Source organism: Anticarsia gemmatalis, chromosome 20 (assembly GCF_050436995.1).
Source record: "Anticarsia gemmatalis isolate Benzon Research Colony breed Stoneville strain chromosome 20, ilAntGemm2 primary, whole genome shotgun sequence".
Classification (NCBI taxonomy): Eukaryota; Metazoa; Arthropoda; class Insecta; order Lepidoptera; family Erebidae; genus Anticarsia; species Anticarsia gemmatalis.
In genome coordinates, this window is record NC_134764.1 from 8,983,146 (window position 1) to 8,998,656 (window position 15,511).

Sequence of the window (15,511 nt, forward strand, 5' to 3'; positions counted from 1 at the left end):
ACATTCAAATTAAACCAAAAGTCTACTTTTTAAATTTTATTATTGCATAATGTCTTAAAACGTACAGAACGTGTATATTTTTAGGTACACTCACGTGCAAAACCGACAAAAGTCACGTGCTATCACATAGTTATTGTTACTTTTTTGTTAAGACGGACGTCAAACGGAAGACTCAGTGGTATAAAACTATTCGTAATTAGACCAATTTCAATTTGATAGATAATTTTTAGTGTTTTAGACAATGTGGTTCACATACTATAATTTTCTAGCAATCTGATTTTAGAATAATGTTGATGGCAAAATAATTAGACATTTAAGTTTTTAGCGTATTGGATTTAAATCCTAGTATTGCAGGTGCCGATCCAAAATGTTGCTTCTTAAAAAAATCTTGAAATTTATAGATATGGGTCTCTAATATGCTTAGTAAACAGCCACGTAGATCGATCTCTGAAGTAAAGCTTCCCTTGCGAGGTACCCTTTTTTAGATGGGTGACCATCTTATACATATCGAGGTCTTCCGTGTTTTGGAAGGCACGTTAAATTTCGGTCTCAGCTGTCATTTTCAAAAAACATAGCAAACATAATAGGTACTTATTGGTTTTGGAGTTCCGTATATAGGTACGTCTACTGAGACGGCATTTACTAAAGGCTAAGTAGCACCACAATACGACCATGAATGCGAGAAAATCTACAGGGCACGACAAGTCAGAAATACAGGATCTTTTAGTGTAAATATTGAAAAAGATACTCAAACAACGTGGGTAGCTGTTAGTATTAACTAAAGTATTAAAAACCAGTACAAAACAAACAAACACAGACCGTCATTGTTTCCTTGTTCAGTGCAATTACTTTAAAATGTTATATATAAGAGACACGATATCCTTGAGAATGTAGGTACCTAAACGCATGCAATAGTTTTAATACATAATACTTGTTTATGTAAATAAAAGGGGATTTTATATATATTTTCCACATACATACAAACACTTAAAATCACGCTTGTTAGTCTCATGTCATATGGGAAATTTGGCGGGCATACAACCAAACTCTGTGCTACTATTTAAAATTTTGTCATATAACTTAGAAAAGACCAATAGCTCTTTGCCCGACGCGAGAATTGATCCCGAGATCAACATCGTATACACAACCGCTTAAGTCATAGAGGCATTTAGGCAGTTAACCCCGGTTCCTGAGTGTATTTAGTGGTAGTTTATCTATTCGATAGCGTTTTTTATATGAGTTCAAGCACTATTGAATAGATAAACTACCGCTAAACTTACCTCAGAAATCGGGTAAGGCTTTCAACTTATTGTAGCTGATCTATGAATGCTGACGAAACTTATACTATACTCACAAGTAATTGGTAAGCAAGTATTTTAAATTGACATTAAAACTACGAGAAGTGTAATCGACAGCCGATTAACAGCTTTTAATCATTTTTTTTCACAATATGCCTACATAGCTTATTTGTATTTTATAAATTTTAATGACTTGTTCATATCGGCAATTCTTTCGATTTTATTATTTTGAAATAAACCTCTTTGGAAACTCAATTTGCAAAATTTTATGAGTACAGTCGATTTAGAAAATAAGTGAACCCATTTTTAAAAGTGTAATATTATTATAATTAAAATAAAAATATTTAAAATGGATAAAGGCGAACGGCAGGTTTATATGAAGAATTCGTACAGCTTATAAAATGTCATGTTTAGGTTTACTTTTTGTTTTAATTGGTAGCTAATATGATAGACAAGCTTATTTTAAAATTCCTATATTTTTAAAAGTTGGGAGGTAAAAGTTATGTTCATTTTTAAAAGCCCCAATAGTTCGCTAAATTGTTTAGATGCTGTCAAAACCACAATTCAAAACAACAGCAAATTGGCGGATGCGTAGACGTCAGACGAAAAGTGACGTCTCATGAGATTTTCTTTTTCTTTAGTTGTCAACAAATATAAGCCATGGACCAAAAATTATTATTTAAATAAACAAATACTTTCTTATTAATCCGGACTTCTAAAAATAATACTCCCAAATAAAAATAAGTGACTTAGTCCCCTCATTAAGTGGTACAAATTCTGTTACGAAACAACACAAACTTTAAGCTGTACGAAATCTGCCGATCTCCTTTAACCCATTAATATCCCATTGCTAGACATGGGTCGCCTCCCGTAATATGAGAGGGGTTAGGCCTTGGGTCCACTACGCTGGCCAATTGCGGATTGGAGACTTTGCAAGTACTTTTTCTTTTACTTACAAGAATTGTTTTAGAAAACTCTCATTCCAGGGTCTGAGGTACATTTAGAGGTAGTTTATCTATTCAATAGCGATTAAACTCTTATAAAAAAGGGGGTTAAGCATGCAAGGTAGCATCAGGTAGCAGAAACAAATAATTTATTTTTTCTAATTTTATTAATCGAATATTCAATACACCCAAAAATGTCTGTACAAATTTCACTCATTTCAACACAATAGAAGTGTGTATGAGATCAATTGCTAATCTATGGACAATGGAGAGCAGTAACTGACCTCTGGTGCGGCCATAACTCACGAGTGGCCACGCCCAACGGTCAGGGTTCGAAGCTGTGCCGCTAATGTGTATTGTTGTACGTTATTTTATTAGTTTTATTGTTCATTAGATTAATTTCGTATTTTTTTGGACAAATAATTTTTATTGTTTGAATTTCGGGACGCAAATATTGTAATACTAGAGGCCGTCCGCGACGTCGTCCGTATGAAAACCATTCCTGTGTAAATCCCGATCCCTCGGGAACTGCGGGATAAAAAGTAGCCTATGTGTTATTCTGGATCTTCAGCTACCTATGTTGTATACCAAATTTCAACGTAACTGGTTCAGTAGTAATAGCGTGAAAGAGTAACAAACATCTATACATACATTCTCACAAACTTTCGCATATTTTATAATATTAGTAGGATAGGATGGGATCAGCTGACAATAAATAATCCGTAGCGCGATTATCTACTGCTATCGTCTGCCGATAATCGGCTAGTCTATGGACTATCGACTATCTATCGAGAAATTTTATGGAAATCTGATTAGTGCCTCTAACGGACGCCGTAGGAGCTATTTTTCAGTAGGTTATGAATGTCAAACTATCGGCTATCAAAACAGAATGTCAAACTATCGGCAATCATAAAAGATTTACGCTAGTGAACGGATCGACGTTGGAACTTCATTTACTCCTTCCATATTGCTATTGTTTTATGTTACAGATGTTTCTTGTGTATAAATAATATTGTCCCACCCACATCTAACACCAAAATTTTATCGCGTCCAAAAATAACGTGACAATTATCATCAATTATCCCTTTGGCTATATTTAAACCTAACTGTGAAAAGGGTTAATTTTATTTATAAAGTTTTTAAAACAAATTTAAATAAAAGGGCCGCATTTTATGTCTGTTAAAGTAATACAAACTCAACTTTAAAAAAGAGATAGCACTATAATTTTCTCTCACTCTATTTCAGACATTTTTACTTTGTTCTTCTCTTAAATTCATCTACTTCTTTTCTCCCATAACCATCATTATTTTCTTATCGTTTTAATGATGACGTTATGATATTATTTGTGTTTTATATTACGAAGTAACACAATCCTTTTATTACCTTTGTAACAAATAACAACTGCAACAAAAGAGGTTATTACGGACTGTTTTTACCATTTTAATATGAGGGGATAATTTTGGCGGTTTAAGAGATTCTCATGTTTTAAATTACAACTAGTACTATTATTCGTAGAACTACATGACATAGCTCTATCTTTTTCTGACAGCAGAATTAGAATCACTTTTGGTTGCCAGAATACGGCCCTTACTCCGTTACCCCACAATGCGTTGGAGTCAAAATAATATTGTATAAAATGGCATAATAGATTAGCAATTTGAAGAAAGATGCTCGTGACGTCAATGTGACGCAAGTTGGAAAAAAACAGAATTAGAAATTACGGGCACAGCAAAACATTTTTGGAAAAAGGCAGTTGGTTTTTATACGAGTTCTGTATTCAAAGGTTTGTTGATGAAACCTTTAGTTCTTATATCTAATATCTACTTATATTTATATCTATTTCTGTTTAATTATTCTATTTAGGAATTGAAATGAAACTTATTTAATTCGTCTTTCTTATTAATTATATTATTCGTTTGTTGTAATAAAAATCGTTACATAATGAACCTATAGGTAATAGACCAAAAATACTTCTTAATCTGTGTATAAAATGACCACTATCTAGAAACTATAAATCAGTGGTTGAATTAATTTCCTATTAATAAAAGATATTAATCTGCTATCGTTTATTTTGGTACAACTATGCTTCATTTCAAATGAATACTTATAATTCGTTCTTGAGAACTCAAAGAAACTAAAAAGTCTTGCCAATGGAGTCCTGTTTTTAAAATGGTGTATCAACAATATTTTTAAAAGTTGTACTATTCATTGTCATGGCCAAATGACCAAATAAAGTGACGAAACTTAAAATTGCTATTGAAGCATGCTTTATTTATACAGGAAAAAAATATAAACTATATAATGAAGAACATAATATATCAATATTATCATCGTAAATGATTAATAACAGTAGGCATATATACCCAATTCTCCTTTAAGGTATTTCTCTAAATTACTAAAACGGTGCAGATATGTGTTGTATTAAAGACTCCCGGACTAAGAATTACTCTTGTGTCGCGGGGACTTTAACAAACATACAAACAACGGACACAAAGTACAAACACGCTCTCACTCACTCTTCGCCATCAATAAAAGATTGATCGCTTTAGACTACAGATGACCTCGAATCACTTTAAAAGTATAAAACCATGAACTTGAAACAGAATAGCTGTATGTTTTCGATATTTACGCATATTATCGAGATTTTAATTCCCACTTCCGATAATAGTCGAGTTTTGCCAAAGAACCCTTGACCTTGCCATCGATTATCGAATATTGTAATCGATACTTCCGATTTCGATACAATTAAGTTTAGTACAATTTTTATATAGACTGCAGTAGTGGCAATGTTTTATTTAATTAATATAAACCTTGTAAAAAGTCGTTGAACTCAGCCATTCCCCTACATAATTGTTGAGTGGAAATATTTAAAATGCAGTTTTAAATATTATTTTGTATCCGGAATACGAAGTTACTTTGTTATGACTCAACTAAGTACTGAGTAGAAGCATATTTTTTTGTTTACTGAAAGAAGTCAGATTTTTGGTAATGTTCGTTAATATAGGTTAAGATAACCACCACGCATCTTTATGTATATAAGTCGTATCGTGGGTTCAATTTTCATGTTACAATTATTTTCGGTATCAAATGCGGGTTCATGGATCTCTTTTTATAGCATTTATTTTATGTTTATAAATTTATGTCTTAATTATTTCTAGATAGTTTTACTTTTAGTGACCAAATTGTCAAATTACAAACTTTGAAGGCAACAAGGAAAGGTGTTTATTTAGCAGTAGGTCACATGAAGAAGTGCGTAAAAATTCCAGTTAATTCAAAGATTTTCCACAATCTGTGGGTCAAAGACGATTTCTCAAAATAAATTTAACGGATAATGGAAAAATTGCCGCTAAATATAACCACAAAACACCGAAATTTCCTAAACACGTTCTGACGCACGAACTAAGCGTATCAATGAAGTATTTTTTTATTTTTATAGTAATCAAGTGTTCTTGTGGTCTGTATTAAATCTTTTATCGGGTTTAGTACAAGATGTGGTTAAAATTTTAAAAAATCTATTTTAGGTATTTGTGGTACTGTGATTTGTCGAAAGAACATCTCGCTCATTGAATACAAAAGGGCCACAACTCAAAAAAAAATGAAAATCGTTTTATTGCAAAAATGACACCTGAACCACCTATATTTTATAGTAAAAAAAAAACTCCCATCATTTTTGCTTATATTATGGCTGAACTGACTTACTGCCCTTTTTGCATTAGCTCACTTTGACAGGTAATGTCAGTGCAAAACAGCCGCTTTATGAGTTACGCCCGAAAATTTTACGCAAACGCACGTCAGTTGCGTGAAAAAGTGCCTTAATCCAAAATATTATGTCTGTGTTGGATGCAAAATATCAGGTAAGTGTGATTATATTTTACAATACAAAACTGCCATATTTTGGAAAACGTCCTTTTTGCATTCAAACATTAGTATTTGTTATTTTTTATTTTGTAATACAAAATTGCCATATTTGAAATACGTCCTTTTTGCAATCCAATATTAGTTAAGTATTGTTATATTTTATAATATATCAGTAGCATATTTTGAAATACGTCCCTTTTGCATTAAATTATTGTGGAATAAATAATAATTTTTAGCGTGCTAGAATGGGAAGGCCAGAAATATGACCGTTTGGCATGATTATAATTTTAGTTTTCGTTACAATTTTAAAAATAAAATAATACATTTTGATGCAGGCAAAGGCAAGAGGCACCCTTTCCTTTCAAATTCCTCTTTCAGGGGCAAGATCCGACCAGTCCTTTTCAAATGCGTCTAGGTCATCCCGCCATCTCCATTTAAGTCTCCCGCGTCTGCTATTACCATCTTCTGGCATCCAGTTGGTAGATATGCGGGCCCACCTTTCCGAATGCATGTGGATAATGTGGCCGGCTTAGTTCCATTTCAGCCAGGCGGTCTTCTCCCCTACATCGGCTATGCGAGTTTGGGAGCGCAGTATAGAATTTCGGACGTGATTTGTTCTTTTGCCGCATAATATACTACGCTCCATCGCCCTCTGGCTCTTTCTGGTTTTCCGTAAGGGACCATGTTTGGGCAGCGTAGGTAAGGACGGGTAGTAGGTATAAACATGTCGACGAACTTTCGCTTCAGTGACAGTGGAAGGTTACCCTTCATTAGCTCTTTCCTGGACCAGGATCTCTTTCAGGCACTTGTGACACGTTTGTCCAACTCTTTGTCCCGTCGGTTGTTAAAAGAGGTTATCTGCCCCTAGCAAGCATACTCGTCGACATAGTCTATGACGTGCCCGTCTACCTCGACCCTACGTTTTGTGTTGTTGGTCATAACCTGGGTTTTTGTACGGTTCTTACTTAGTCCAATCTGAAGGCTTGCCGTGCTCAGATCTTTGAGCATTGATTCGAGTTCCGATGCCGAAAAAGAGAAGAGGACTATGTCGTCTACAAAACAAAGGTTTGTTAACTGTTTGCCACTAACAACTATGCTTTTGATTGCCATAACACCGCCAGGCTCGTGTACGCAGTGCTGGTAAATAATTTGGGAGATAGCGGGTCTCCCTGTTTCACGCTTCTTTGGATTTGGAATGATATTGTTGTCTATTGCTTTGATGAGTTTGATGAATGAAGGTTCGATTCTACATAGTATCTTTAAGTAGGACTTGGATAGAGTGATGATTCTATGGCGGAATAAGTAATGCTGTCAAAAGCTTTGGAATAATCCACGAATCTATACTTAATATTAATATTATTAATATTATTATTAATATTATAAAGCTGAAGAGTTTGTTTGTTTGTTTGATTGTTTGTTTGTTTGTTTGTTTGAACGCGCTAATCTCAGGAACTACTGGTCAGATTTGAAAAATTATTTCAGTGTTAGATAGTCTATTTATCGAGGAAGGTTATAGGCTATATATCATCACGCTACTACCAATAGGAACAGAGTATCAGTGAAAAATGTTACAAAAACGGGGAAAATTTTTACCCATTCTCTCTTATGTGACTCAAGCGAAGTTGCGCGGGTCAGCTAGTGCTAAATATAAAGGCTTATAAAACTCAAAAACCTATTCTAATATCTTATTTCTTTAATACTCCTGCTGCACTCAGTCTACTCGTCACGTTACCCATTGATTGATAATGATGATTGATGTTTAATTTAACTAAATAATAAAAGTTGCGCACAAAGTTGATCTCAATAATTTTACTTACTTAATAAAAAGTTAAGATTTTTTAATTTAGATTGTTTAATACAATGTTTTCCTGGTCCATTCAGTTATGGTTTTACTTAGTAATTATTATTAAACTTTTTGATACGGTTTTTTTACCAAAAAAGTACAATTAACCATTTTTATTTGTAAAACTGTGTTTAAATTTTGAAATATTTTTCATAATACTGGTTCAAATTTTGAATGCAAAAGGGACTTATATGCTTTTTTCTCTTAATAGGTAACATCTATTACAAAGTTTATTTTGTAGATAGATAGAGCTAAAAAATACGCATCTAATGATATATTAACATCTTACATTTAATAAATAAATATATGAAATATTATAAAAAAACAGTTTCAAAAATTTGTTTTGGCTCTCCTGTAAAATTTATAGATTTCGATTTGTGGCCCTTTTGTATTGAAGGAGCGATCTATCCACAAAAAACATTTTCATTAAAACCATATAGCTCCACTGTCAAAAAGTAATCCGATCTTATGTAGAGCAAAGTTTCTAACTCTACTTAATCGAAAATCTATAAGTCCTAATGTTGCTCTTAAGTCCCGGCGACAAAGTGACAGAAACTGTTTGAAAAGTAATGTTTAAATCTTCCTGATAAGCTATCCAATACTTAGTCAGAAGTATAGAGACTGGCCGTATTTAAAGTTATTTCCGCACATTATTTTTAGTACATAATTTTGTAAAACTAGATCATGTTTAATGACTTGTATCTCGTTGCTTCCGTTTATAAATAGATGAAACCTTTAAGGTTATATTAAAGTTTCTATTGTAGTGGTTTTTTGTTAAATTGTTTTGTTTTTAAAATATTGTCATGAACTGTTGTTAATGTCAAACTTAATACAAGTATCGTACTAATAGTACAAAGGCTCTCGGATTTACTTCGGCTCCGCTTTCAAAAGTAGTTATTAGATTTAAATATTAGGTCGGGGAAAAAGTCTTTTCGCATTATAGTATGTATGTATGAACTTGTAATAAAATCCCCGACCTAATATATAGGACATGTCATAGTTTATAATCTGGATTAACACATAGGTAGGATCCTTATTCTGTCTTATTACTGCAGGATTACTTTCCGAAATACAAAGTCGCGTGTTGAAGCAGGTAGAAAAATAAACACCCATTGTACCCCTCGCACTGCTAGTGCTGTGGGTTGTTAACAATTTCTACATGATTTGTAAAAAGTCATTTTTGCGTCACGTAAATCCTTCCTTTTGGCCTGTTATGTCTACTATAAGCTGCTACAGAAATTAGAATAATTTGAATTTCCTGACCGAGGGAGTCGAATTCAATCCCTGGTGATTGGTTTTATAGGCTATAAAGGAAAACATAAAGTTTTAACATATGTATGTAAAACATCATAATTACATGCTCATTATATGTAATTACCATTCGACAACTATTTGTCATTCATTTGAATTCTTTTGATAACAACTCATTTTAATTGTTTGAAGACCTTGCATCCTGAACAATATGAATACGAAAAAAACCTGTTTGTTTGCGACATTGCAAAAAACCACCTAATTATGGGAGTCGAATGAACGAATTTTTGACGTATATGTGTATTATGAAAAAAATGTTTTAAACTTGCTGTAATTAAATTTAGTGAGGAAACGAAAACAGTTTATTTTCCCCCTAATTAATAGAAAATGATGATGTCCAATACTAAGCTAAAACTAAAACTCCTATTCTATAACTTCGAAGAAGTAAAACTGAGAAAATAAGTAATTTACTACATTTTATTTTCGAAATTTTCGAAATGCTTTTGTTAAAGATTGGAAGCAATTAGTTGGGACACTATTTACTAAAGTTCTAAATGTTTGTAAATATATTTATGAAACACGGAGGAACCGGGAATGTATAATGGTCACATATCCACAAAACAACCTTGGCAAGCATAACTTAACCTCAATGTTCGACCCGCGCGGCTGTGTCAACTACGCCACGATGATCAAGATAAAAAGACTTCATTTCATCAACATTGAGAAAATAAAATTATCATCTGACTTCAAGTTCGGGAACTTACACACATTCTACTTTGTTTCTTGAATCGTATGGTTGGTGGTCAACCTAGTGTCAAAGTTGTTAAAGCCGCCCGAAGGCCTTTGACGTACATTGAATAATAATAAAAGGTTTATATGGACAGAGACAGTGGTAAAAGCTATACTTTCATAATTTGTCCAGTAACCTTACAAACAATGTTCCGATAACAGTTTTGTAATTAAAACATACTTGTTGCTTCAGGAAATCATATTCAGACAACGTTGTGTGAATTTATAGGGGCCTTATCGTGGCTAAGGCCTATATTACAAAAATAGATATAATTGAATCAGATTAGATTATGGTGGTATACCGTTAGTATTTAAGCATTAATTTCTGCGAAACAGCATCATAAATCATTTGTGGAACTGATAGACAGACATGGATAAGTTTACTGTTTTTATTGTGCTTTTTATGGCGTTTTACACCAAAGGTATTTCAATGTTATATATTATGTCCTAATATTATACCTTTAAACTTAACTGTGCTGATAGTCATGTAGGATGGAGCCTTACCCTCTTATTCATAAACTTATACACTCTAAAACTATTGTAGTTTTCACTTCTTTGTTTCGCTAAGGAGTGAAAGAAACAAAACTCTTTATAAGCCTTTCATAACTTCATATATTTTTATGAACAAGAGGGCTAGTCTACCAAACGCTGAAGGGCTTGTCCGATCTTGTCACCTCTAAGATTTGTTTACTTGTAAAACTTGAGGTCCTCCTAGACTATTTTTTTTCTCAGACGTGACTAGGACTGCCTTCCTTGGACTTCGTAAAGAAATAGTTGTCTGAAAGAGTTTGTAAGCGTTGGATTAGAATGTAAATCTTTCCTCAACCTGCTTGAGAGCCCCACAACTGAACAAAAACCTACCTTTCTCATTTTAAAACCTTCCATAATCGACGTCCGTCTTTTTGTATTTTCCAGATGTTTGGTGTAAAAGTCTCAATGAAACTGATGCTGGTGATGACAACAAAATCGTCGGTGGTACCGATGCAGATATTACAACGTATCCTTACCAAGCGTACCTGGTGTTGGATGATGGCAGAGATCAGTATGAGTGTGGTGGTTCTATCATCAGCGAGTTTTATGTTTTGACGGCTGCTCATTGTCTTCTCTCAGTCAGGTATGATGTTTTGTTCAAAGTACCCATTTATTTGACACTAGCTGACCCGCGTAACTTCGCTTGCGTTACATAAGAGAGAATGGGTGACATTTTTCCCCGTTTTTGTAACATTTTTTACTGGTACTCGGCTCTTATTAGTCGTAGCGTAATGATATATAACCTATAGCCTTTCCCGATAAATGGACTATCTAACACTGAAAGATTTTTTCAAATCGGACCAGTAGTTCCTGAGGTTAGCGCGTTCAAACAAACAAACAAACTCTTCAGCTTTATAATATTAGTATAGATGTTCAGTAATTTTTATATAACCAATTAAATTCTACGTTTTCATATTTTACCCAACTAATCACGCAAGCAATTATCGACATTAAAACTTTACGTACTGTGAATATTTTTTTTTTTGGCATTAAACTTTAACTGAATGCCAATCAAATTTTCTCACAATTTTTGCATTCAGCAAGTCATCATTTCTAATACACACAATACGAAAAGTCATTGATGTTTTCCTTAAAGTTTGAGCTCACCACTTGCTTAATCATTATAATTTTGTTTACAGAGTTCAAACAGTCTACGTAAGAATCGGCAGTACTAATAAAAACAGCGGAGGAACGCAATACACTTCAACTACTTTTTACACCCATCCTCAATACAATACCAGGACTTACGATTATGACGTTGCTATTATACAAATCGATGAAGGAATGGATCTAGACGGGTTTTATGCTAGAGCTATAACTCTTGTTGGATTAGGCAATGACCCGCAAGATGGGGTCAATATGATTATTACTGGATGGGGTAATACTAGTGTAAGTATCTTTATTGAATTTTTGTTTCATAGTGATTAAATTACGGCTTAAGTTTCAGTTACTACTACTACTAATCGTATGATTAATGGTCAACCTAACGTCAGTTGTTCAAGCCGCTGAAAGGCTTTTAACGTGGGTTAACGACTGTTATCTTAATTGACAACAACCAGGACCGACTTTTTAAGTGCCCCCCGAAGCACGGAGACGCCCAGTTCAAATACCACTATACGGTCACCCATCTATGGAACGACCGCGCCAGGGTTTGCTTAACCCACAGATTGTTTACCGACCGATGAGCGCAACTGACTACGGCAGCGGGACTAGTTAGCCTAGTCTTTGAGAGGACTTTTAAGTTCATAAATGTATCATTATTAAGCAATATAAATCTATTCCTTAGATTTAGCTAGTAACAAAGCAACAAAGTACTTAAACTATGATTTTCTGATAGTAGATTGGTACTGTCAATAAAATAATATAGATAACTTATAAAAAATCAAGGAGGTCATAATGGCATTGTTTAAAACAATACTATAACCAAGAAATTCATAGTTAATATCATATTCAAATAACATTATTTATTGCATTTGTATTGTGTGTTATGTCGTCACTGTATTTAAGTTTACCACAAACACATACTGTAGAACGTAATAAATTCTATGGAAAATTCTGTTATTTAAATTATTATTTATATTGCATTACAGCAAGGTGGAACATCAAGCGAGATACTGCAAGTAGCACAAGTACCGGTGGTAGACAGAGCGACCTGTGATGATCAAATCCCAGCCACTGTTACGACTAGAATGTTCTGCGCCGGATTCGACGCAGGCGGTGTTGATACCTGCCAGGTAAAATTCAGTTATAAGGGACGATGGTTGACTATGGCATGTTACATAATTATGCAGAAATTTTACTTGTTATGCAGTTTTATTAAGCATACGCAAGTAGTCGGGTTGAAACCTAGGCAAAATTACTTTCAGTAACAGTTATGGAGTATTACCTAATAGGTTTACTTTAATTTATTATCTTGACTACTTTATTTCAATAGATGATTCATTCATCGTCAGTGGTCAACCTAGTGTCAAAGTTGTTCAATCCGCCCAAAGGCCTGTGACATGGCTTAACGTGTTATCTTATTAATATCAACCGGGGTCGACTTTTTACGTGCCCTCCGAAGCACGGAGTCTCATTAGATGATGATCGTATGGAATTGAAATTTTGGACTTTCTTATGAATGTGTTACATTTTATTTAATTAAGCACAAACAATGTATTTAGGGTTCTTCGGGGATAATTATAGAGTACGCTGACTTTGACTTTAACTTGTAATTTTTTCTTATTCTTAGGGTGACTCCGGTGGCCCAGCAGTTTCAACTCGCACTGGGAGACAAGCAGGCATCACTTCCTTCGGATATGGATGTGCTCAGCCAAACAGCCCTGGAGTCTACACTCGCATCGGCAACATTAACATCAGAACATACATCATGATGATGACTGGAGTTTAAGACAATGGTGTCAAAGGCTTGAGTACAATCAATGAATTAAGCGTCGCACTGGGATAAATTTTGTGACTTTCGAATTTTTCTGTTTAACTTGTGGTGGTTAATAATGTACATAAATCTTTAAAGATCATCTGTTAAGCTCAGCGTTTATTTGAAGGTGTTCAGATAGAAATTTCTTTACAAATCTTCAGTTAGACTGATGTTTGTAAATCGAAATATTTGTCATCTAGTTTTGATATAGTACAAAATTTTACAAACAGCAGATACATTTATTTGAGGAATAATTCGTATTTTTTATGAAATTTTGTCATCACATTAAGGTAATTTTTCAAATAGTGTTATATTGGAAAATCGGTGTTAAAGTGTTGTTATATTATTCATAGTCATAGAATGTATCATCTGAATTGGTTGTATTAATTTATTTTATTGTTATTATTCTTTGTTGATGATATTGCACTTTGTTAAACTAATTTATTTTGAATTGTTAAATTATTTCACTGTTATATTTAAATTATTATACACGGTTAGTTCAATGAACTTTTGAGTTTTAATTATTATAATGCAGCTGTTTTTACCGACCGGATGTCAAAAACTTTTTCATAATTTTGCAACAGTGTCAAAAGAAAATTAAGATAAAATTAATTAACAACTAAATAACTAAAAGGTCAAGGTGAGTACCACTTTACTACCGCTTAACATAAGTTTAATTAACTAATTAATTACTTTCTTTGCAATAAACAAAAGTTCGATTAACAAACGGATCAAAATAGTATTTTTGCGAACATTACAAATATTTTTCTCAGGTCTACAACTTTGTAACTATCTGTATTTAGTGCGAGTATTGTAATTAAAATAATCTTAATAATACAGAAAAAAGTTAGTGCAATATTAATTACACAGACATGAAACAGCAAACAGAGCGTGTCTAAGCAGACAAACATCGGCTCTGTATAAAAATGACGGTTCATGTATGTTACATAGTTAGTAGAGCTACCAGACCAATTTTCTTGAAACATACAGATTTTTTGTGACGTACCTATCTTCTACTTACTTTATAATGCAGTCTCCCGCGCGGAGCATCATCTGACCCGAGTTTTAGGAATTAGATGCGAACCGATTTTTAAGACAAATGAAAAACACAATTGGTGAAAATCTAAAATAAACAATGCGTTTCCCACTGATGGGCAAAGGCCTACCTTCATTCCTTCCAAACTGTCTATCCTGTGCCATACTCCGCCTCGATGGACCCACAAATGCCGTTATATCATCATGCCACCTACCTATAGTGAAAAATCCTGATTTATCCAAAAATAAATTTAGCAGCACTGGAAAGTTACAAACGTACTACACACATTTGCCCTTTACCGATCTGTCGTACAAAGATGAATAGCTGCAAGCGATTAAAACGTTATAGTAATAAAACAATACGGTAACTAATAATAATAATCTTGTTTATTGACTTCACGCTGTAAAAACCTACACGTGACCGTTGGACGCTATGTTTGTATCCGTTATTTGTATATTATTATGTACACACATCCATTCATAGATTACTTCTAAAGTCCAATTGGAAGGACTCGGAACTGCCGCTCACGAAAAGAATAATCCAGAGTTTGCACACAATTTGCGCTGCCGGCTAGGATTAGTGAAGTGGCTCCACCATGCAATAATTTAGTCCAACTTAGAGCAGGGGCTAGATTCATGGCTAGTTAAGGTATACAAAATTCAAAATTTAGAACATGATTGAGCTGTAGACTTTTATATGCATCGGATTTTCACTGAGTTGTCGGACTATAGTTGTTGTGGAATGTTTAAAAGTATTTGACAAAAGTTAAAAGGTTATTAGGCCCTAAAATTCATGAACAATAGTATAAAGCAGGTGTGTTAAAAGTGGAAGTAATTAATGTACATAACGAAGTTGACTCATATATCTTTTGTGTTGATATTTTTCAAAAACAATATAAAAAATACTAAACTGCAGTAATGCAAAGTAAATCAAAAATACAAGGTCATTTTATTTCTTTATGTGTTTTCCACCATTCAGAAAATCATTCTAAGGCGGTAAATCATATTTTAGTTCATTTAATTTTAAGTCCCTTTTTCAAAATGA

At 33.6% G+C, this 15,511-nt stretch overlaps 1 protein-coding gene across 1 annotated transcript; it reads left to right on the forward strand.

Annotated features, from left to right (window-relative positions):
* Positions 1 to 10,336: 10,336 nt before the first annotated feature.
* LOC142981896 (trypsin Blo t 3-like) lies at positions 10,337 to 13,649 on the forward strand. The gene is made up of 5 exons (XM_076128035.1): positions 10,337 to 10,405; positions 10,899 to 11,097; positions 11,654 to 11,903; positions 12,605 to 12,748; positions 13,246 to 13,649. Exons 1-5 carry the CDS (start codon positions 10,354 to 10,356, stop codon positions 13,402 to 13,404), a joined length of 804 nt encoding a protein of 267 aa, XP_075984150.1. The 5' UTR covers positions 10,337 to 10,353; the 3' UTR covers positions 13,405 to 13,649.
* Positions 13,650 to 15,511: the final 1,862 nt, after the last annotated feature.

What these genes read in the sequence shown, in the direction of transcription:
- LOC142981896 (XM_076128035.1), top strand. Translation starts at nt 10,354, where the DNA reads ATGGATAAGTTTACTGTTTTTATTGTGCTTTTTATGGCGTTTTACACC. An exon ending in CTGGATGGGGTAATACTAGT is followed by an intron (nt 11,904 to 12,604) that starts GTAAGTATCTTT and finishes ATTGCATTACAG; the next exon opens with CAAGGTGGAACATCAAGCGA. An exon ending in GCGGTGTTGATACCTGCCAG is followed by an intron (nt 12,749 to 13,245) that starts GTAAAATTCAGT and finishes TCTTATTCTTAG; the next exon opens with GGTGACTCCGGTGGCCCAGC.